Source organism: Mus caroli, unplaced genomic scaffold (genome assembly GCF_978045245.1).
Source record: "Mus caroli unplaced genomic scaffold, Mus_caroli_1 scaffold_13, whole genome shotgun sequence".
Taxonomy (NCBI): domain Eukaryota; kingdom Metazoa; phylum Chordata; class Mammalia; order Rodentia; family Muridae; genus Mus; species Mus caroli.
The window spans coordinates 52,035,793-52,042,551 of NW_028227268.1; the positions used below are offsets into that span (position 1 = coordinate 52,035,793).

General features: G+C 45.2%; 1 protein-coding gene across 2 annotated transcripts in view; it reads right to left on the reverse strand.

Moving 5' to 3' along the window:
• The window catches only part of Rabep1 (rabaptin, RAB GTPase binding effector protein 1), a 96,193-nt gene extending 91,868 nt beyond the window's left edge, over window positions 1-4,325 (reverse strand). For both annotated transcript variants that reach the window (XM_021177944.3, XM_021177943.3), the window contains exon 1: window positions 4,090-4,325. In XM_021177944.3, coding sequence (XP_021033603.1) covers window positions 4,090-4,123 — 34 coding nt within the window. In that variant the 5' untranslated portion in view covers window positions 4,124-4,325. The remainder of the gene's footprint in view (window positions 1-4,089) is intronic.
• Window positions 4,326-6,759: the final 2,434 nt, after the last annotated feature.

Genomic DNA, 6,759 nt, shown 5'->3' on the forward strand with positions numbered 1-6,759 from the left:
CCCATCTCACTAATGTGAAGATTTCTTGAGACAGTACTTGCAATAGTTATGGCATACCACACAGCCATATGACCATTTACACACATACATAGTAATGATTAATAAAGTTTAAGTGAGATAAGAAAGTTGTAGGTCTGTGTATGTAATACGTATCTATTTCAGGGATTTAAAGTAACACGTCTGTGTAACTATGAATAAAAAGCAGAACAGAAATCTCAACTCTGAGAAATGGGGAGAATACACTTCTACTTCTTTTTTTTTTTTTTTTTTTTTTTTTTTGGTTTTTCGAGACAGGGTTTCTCTGTGTAGCCCTGGCTATCCTGGAACTCACTCTGTAGACCAGGCTGGCCTCGAACTCAGAAATCCGCCTGCCTCTGCCTCCCAAGTGCTGGGATTAAAGGCGTGCGCCACCATGCCCGGCCACACTTCTACTTCTTAAAATACCTTTTTTTTCTACTATATTAAAGCATCAATGAAGTGCTAGAGAAATGGCTCAGCTGATAAAAGCACTGGCTGCTCTTCCAGAGGACACACCTGGGTTCAATTCCCAGCCACAACCATCTGTAACTCTAGTCCCAGGGGAAGCAGATCCCTCTTCTGGCTTCCAAGAGGACCAGACATGCACATGCTACACACACATACAAGCAAAAACATTAATATACATAAAAATAAAAGCATCAATGGGGGTGCTCTGCAATGTTTTGAAACTAGCATATATGATGAAATGTATAAATGAAGTTAAATATATCTATACCATCAAATATTTATCATTTTCTTTATGGGAAAACATTCAAAATCCTTTTTTTAAACATAAAACTTGCCGGGCGTGGTGGCGCACGCCTTTAATCCCAGCACTCGGGAGGCAGAGGCAGGCGGATTTCTGAGTTCGAGGCCAGCCTGGTCTACAAAGTGAGTTCCAGGACAGCCAAGGCTACACAGAGAAACCCTGCCTCGAAAAACCAAAAAAACAAAAAAAACAAAAAAAACATAAAACTTTTGTTTAATTATTTATTTATGTATATTGCATGTTCTGTCTTCTTGTATGTCTGCATAATATAGAGGGCATCAGACCTAATTATAGAAGGTTGTGAGCCACCATGTAGTTGCTGGGAATTGAACTAATGTCCTCTGGAAGAAGAGCCATTGTCTTAACCACTGAACCACCTCTCCAGCCCCACATTCAATGTCTTATGGTGGGATTATACAAAAACAAAAGGCCAGTGACATCACTCAGCATGTAAACATGAGTGCTATCAAGCCTGATGAGTTCAATTCCCAGCGCCCACATGGTGAAGCGAGAGGACCAACTCCCACAGGTTGTCCTCTGACAGCCACACACATGCTCAAGTCATGTACACAAGCACACACAAATAAATGTCATTTTTAAAAATTTAATTTTAATGAAGTAAAATCAGGACAAATGCTTCTAAAATGTAGTTTAAATTAAACTGAAATCTGAGAATTTTTATACTTGTCTTTGAATTCTCAATGGAAAATAACTTAATTGGCATCCATCAAAGTGCACCATTAAGACTAAAACCTTCAAAAATTATGAAATAAAAAAAAAAAGGTTACATCTTGTCTTGCCAATTACACACAAAGCTACTTTTTTTTTTGGTTTTTCAAGACAGGGTTTCTCTGTAGAGCCCTGGCTGTCCTGGAACTCTGTAGACCAGGCTGGCCTGGAACTCAGAAATCCACCTGCCTCTGCCTCCCAAGTGCTGGGATTAAAGGCAAGCGCCACCACTGCCCAGCAAATCTACTCTTAATACACCTTAATATCCTCTTAATATCCTCATGAAAAAACAAAGAAAATATGTCAAAAAGAAAAAAGATTCGGCACTGCTTCTGAAATGACAGGAAAGCAGACGAAGCAGTTATGTTTTACTGTTGGTCTGGTGCAAAGGAACTTTCCAATAATTTTGTTTTTTAACTCAGCAGATCTAAAAAATTCAAGTGTAGGGCTGGTGAGATGGCTCAGTGGGTAAGAGCACCCGAATGCTCTTCCGAAGGTCCAGAGTTCAAATCCCAGCAACCACATGGTGGCTCACAACCATCCGTAAGGAGATCTGACTCCCTCTTCTAGAGTGTCTGAAGACAGCTACAGTGTACTTACATATAATAAATAAATAAATATTTTTTAAAAAATTCAAGTGTGCTTCTAATTAAAGTTGTCAATATGAACTCAACTAAAGAGAACAATTAATTCTGCAAGATGAACTTGTAAGCAGACATTGGCACAAAGAACTCAAACATACCAATTTCTCTCCCCTTTCATGAACTGATACCTTTGCCCATTTACATTAACGTATACTAATAAGAATTACAATGTATATAAACTTAATCTCATTCCATAGTCTTAAAATTTGAAAAATAAGAAGTAAACCTGCACTGAGAATAGCAAGAATATGAGATTCCTCAAAGCTAATGTTTTCCTCGCTTCTGCGAAGTGCTTAGTCACTTCTGCCTATTTGCAGGGAAGACCATTTCATATATTGAAAGAGGCAGGAAATTAAGAGTCCAGACTCATGTCACCTGAGTTGTCCATGGAAAGCAAAGGAAGGCAGCAGCCAGTTAAGCATACCTACCAGAAGCCAGAGCTTTCTCTGTATTCTGCCTGTCTGCAGTAACAAGGAGGGTTTGTAAAGTTTTCCTCCCTGATACCAAATACAAAAGATGAGAGTTAAAAGAAGGTCCAAAAATCATCCCTGTTTCCTGACAGCCCACCAGAAACACCTCCCTTCTCTTTATTGGAATAGAAACAGCGAGCAAGTTAAAGTCTAGGCTGGACATTACCCCTTAGGCAACTAACAAAACCCCAAACTAAAGGCTAACAGTCTTTAGAGAACACTTCCCAGAGAGCAGCCAGAGTCTCAAAATCTGATAACATTGTTTCCAGCTCCCCTACCGCAAGAACAAACAGGTTTTCACAAAAGATCATTTCAAGAGACTACTCTTGGAAAAGGCCAAGTACCTCCTGAGCCAACCACCATATCCCAACATTCTACTTACAGGTAAAGATGCTAAGCACAAAAGCCAATTATAAAAATACACCTGAAAGAACTTTCCCAACTAGATACAATAAGATCTTGCCAAGGACCGAGCACATTCTTTCCAAACATAACTCCGGGTTGACGACAATAACACCTGAAACAATGTGGTCAAAACTCTGGGGCAGAGCTCAGTCGGTTTAAAGGTCATAAAGGGTTCTAATAACCATCATGGCTTATTTAGAACAAGGCCTTTTTTTTTCTTCCAATATGAGCATTATTAAGACAATCTGTCCTGCACGTCTAAGTCTTGGCTACTCAGGAAACTGAGGCAGGAGGATAGCTCAGGAGTTTCAGGTCAACATGGTCCACAAAGTGAGACCCCATCGCTTGAACGGTAGAGACGGAATGGAGAAGACGATTGACTCCTCGATTTCGGGCCCACTCGAGCACCTTTTCATCCCTAACACTCTCGAAATAATACTAAACTATCCTTTTACTGATGAACGTTGCCATCTTTATCGCCTGGCCCAAGACTTGCCCATCTTTCTCGATAAAGAGACATGAATCAAGCGCTCTTCGTGCGTCAGAAACTGAGGCCCTAAGAGACTAAGATATGAGCCCGGCCTTACCATGAAGCAACACAACCACTCAAAGAATGCTACCCAATGCTTAGGATCCCAGTTACTTTTACCAAGTCCAGTGCAAAGAGCGCTGGAGCGTGGCCTGAGGAGGCGGGAGCGGAGGTGGGGCGAGAGGGCACACGGCCACTACCGAGGCGAGGGCTCGCGTTTTCTTTAAGGAATATAGCACATGCTCTCCATTTCCATCCTCCCCACCCGAGGAACCCACGTGCTGATCCCACCGCACCTTCCTCTCCGCCGGCTCCCTCCCCGCAGCCTCCCCACGCCCTTCCCCGCGGCCGCCCGCGCGCGCCTCCCGCCCCCTCCCCAGCCCCGCTGCCCCAGCACGCGTCGCCCGCGCACCCCGCCTCCAGCCCGTGGGTCACCCCCGGGCCGGCGCGCGTGCCCTTCCTGCCCCCAAGGGCCCCCACGACGCCGCGCCGGGCAGGCCGCGCCCGCCATGGTGGGCGCCTCACCGTCAGGCTGGGGAGCCGGGCCCGGCTGCGCCATGGCCAGTGGGCGGCCTCGAGGAACGGGGATGGGCGGGGAAGCGGCGTCCCGGGATGCCGCGGGCTCAGCTGGCGGAGGAGGCGTCGACCGAGCCGCGGCCGCCGCCGCCCAGGGAGGAACCGCTAAGGCTGGAGCCGCCGGCGCCGCCACAGCCTCGGGCAGAGACGGACCGGAGCGCCGACCTCCGCCTCCTCATCCTGACAGCGGGAAATAAGCAGTGCGCAGGCGCGGGGGGATGGGACGGCACGTGACGCTGGCCTAAGGGGAGGGGCGGGGCCTCAGGAGGGAGGGAGACCGGGGAGGAGGGGTCCGGGGCCTGGGAGCCAGAGGGAGGCTGATGAGAGAACTAAGGGTGTTGGAAGCTGGCGGCTGCAAAGGCGAAGACTGTGCAAGCTCGTGGCTCCCAGGACACAGACAAAAAAATCAAGCTGAGTGAGGAGACCCTGGGTGCACGCGAACCCAGCCGCTACTTTGCCTACTTGTGTGTCCTTGAAAAAGTCCCTTAACCTCATAACCTTGAAAAGTAGAGTGGCTAAGAAAAGTTTAAATGAGGATATAAAGTAGGAAGAATTATTATGGCCAGAACTTGGTCTGGTCCCCAGATGTGCAAGCCAATGAACTTTTTCCATTAAGCGACTATGTTTGACTTTAACGTGCTCAGTCCAGAGAAGCTGTTGGAGATATAGCCAGACGCAGTGCATGCATTCTTGACAGGAGAAACTACATACAGAAAGTGCCACCCTTCTGCCTGCGCAAGAGAGCCATACAGAGGCTCCAGACTTTCCTTTCCAGCCTCATTCAGACCTTGCTGCCTTCCTAGGGCAAGGGGTCTACACAGTCTGGCACTTCAGGACCAAGTCCACCTGCCTTCCTATGAGCCCAGAATTCCCTCCCTGGGTAGCTGAAGCTGTAGTCTCTCATTTTTCTATAAGACAGGGTGTAGACATTTCCCAACGTGCCAGAGGGCAGCTGCATTTGGAGGAGGTGGCACAGCATTTACACATTTGAGCTGCTGTGTGTGTTCACAGATCCTTCGTGGTGCAAGACAGGTGAGGAAAGAAGGAACACACGCAACAGACCAGGAGCCCAGCCAGGGCTTACGCTCCTCTCACTAGCTTATTCAAGTGCACATACCCCCAAAGGCCAGGGATCTATGCTAGTCTTTTTTTCTCCCTCCTGCAGTCCTGGGGATTTCACCTTAAGCATAGTAGGCAAGCACTCCACAACTCAGCTATAGCAATAGTTCTTGTTCTGTTTTTTTGATTTTGAAACACCCTCTCCCTAAATGGCCCAGGTTAGCCTTGAGTCTGCAATCCTGCTTCATCCTCCTGAGATGCTGAGATTTCAGGGTTAGACCACTAGGTCCTACTTTTTCTTTTTTTTTTTTAATATTTCTTATTATGTATTTTCCTCAATTACATTTCCAATTCTATCCCAAAAGTCCCCCATACCCTCCCCCCCCCACTTCCCTGGTCCTACTTTTTCTTTGTCTTTCTTTCTTTCTTTCTTTCTTTCTTTCTTTCTTTTTTCTTCTTCATTTATTCTGATTCTAAAAGTTCTAAGCTCAAGTCTGCTCCAGAGACACTGCAGATGCCTACATTCAAACCATAATAGTCATTAATGGCTTGACTTTAGTCAAAGTAGAAGACTAGACTCTAGTAAGGTTCACAGTTCTTTGGAATGGTTTATAATTTTAAATAGGTAGTCATCTGTTTGTACTTTTGCCTGAGGTCCCACTAACATGAAGGGGGATTATATTTAGACTTTTAAGCAATTAACATCTCCTGGTATGCCTTTGACAGAGCAAATGAAGCCTGTTTCCACCCTCCCCCTGGTTTCTAACCTTCCTGAGTGAGCAAATCCTCGCTCAGGAGGGAGACCTTTGGCCCCAGTAGGGCAACTCAGTAATCATCTGTCCTGTTGCAATGACTGAATAGGAAGCAGGAGCCATAAAGATAGCAGATGCTGATGTCCTCCACAGATGGGACTCCTTCCACTGACTGTGTACCGTACTTATTGCCATTGATAATCAGGATTGCAGCCCGGTCCTCAAGACCAAGGTCACTCAGAAATGATCACACATCTGGTAGGGACTCTCGGAGGCCCCTATGTCAAAAGTTGGAAAGGCCATTTTGAAATAAGCAAAGAGTACCAGAATTATATACATTTTCATATTCATTTAATTTTTTTTAAAGACAGGTTCTCATGTAACCCAAGCTAGCCTTGAATTCCTGATTCTCCACCTCCCAAATGCTAGGATTACAAATCCAGAGCTTTGTGTCTTCTAGGCAAGTGCTCTACCAACTGAGCTATACCCCAGTCCCATTTCATATTTTTTATGTAAACCCTAAGACCCAACAACCAGATGCCATTCCTAGATATGTACTAGAGAAAACTAATGTACGCTCAAAGCCTTCATTAGCTACAGAAGTTGTAATTCTCATTCTGAAGGAAATCAAGAAAACATGAAATAATTACTTGTCAATTAGATTGTATGTAAAAGATAAGACATACACAAGAATATTTACAGCAGTATATTTCATTATACAGCAAATAAATGGCCCACATATTCATCAACAGAGATGATTTTGTTTTGTCTTGTTTGGTTTTGAGACAGCAAAACTGTAGCCCAGGCT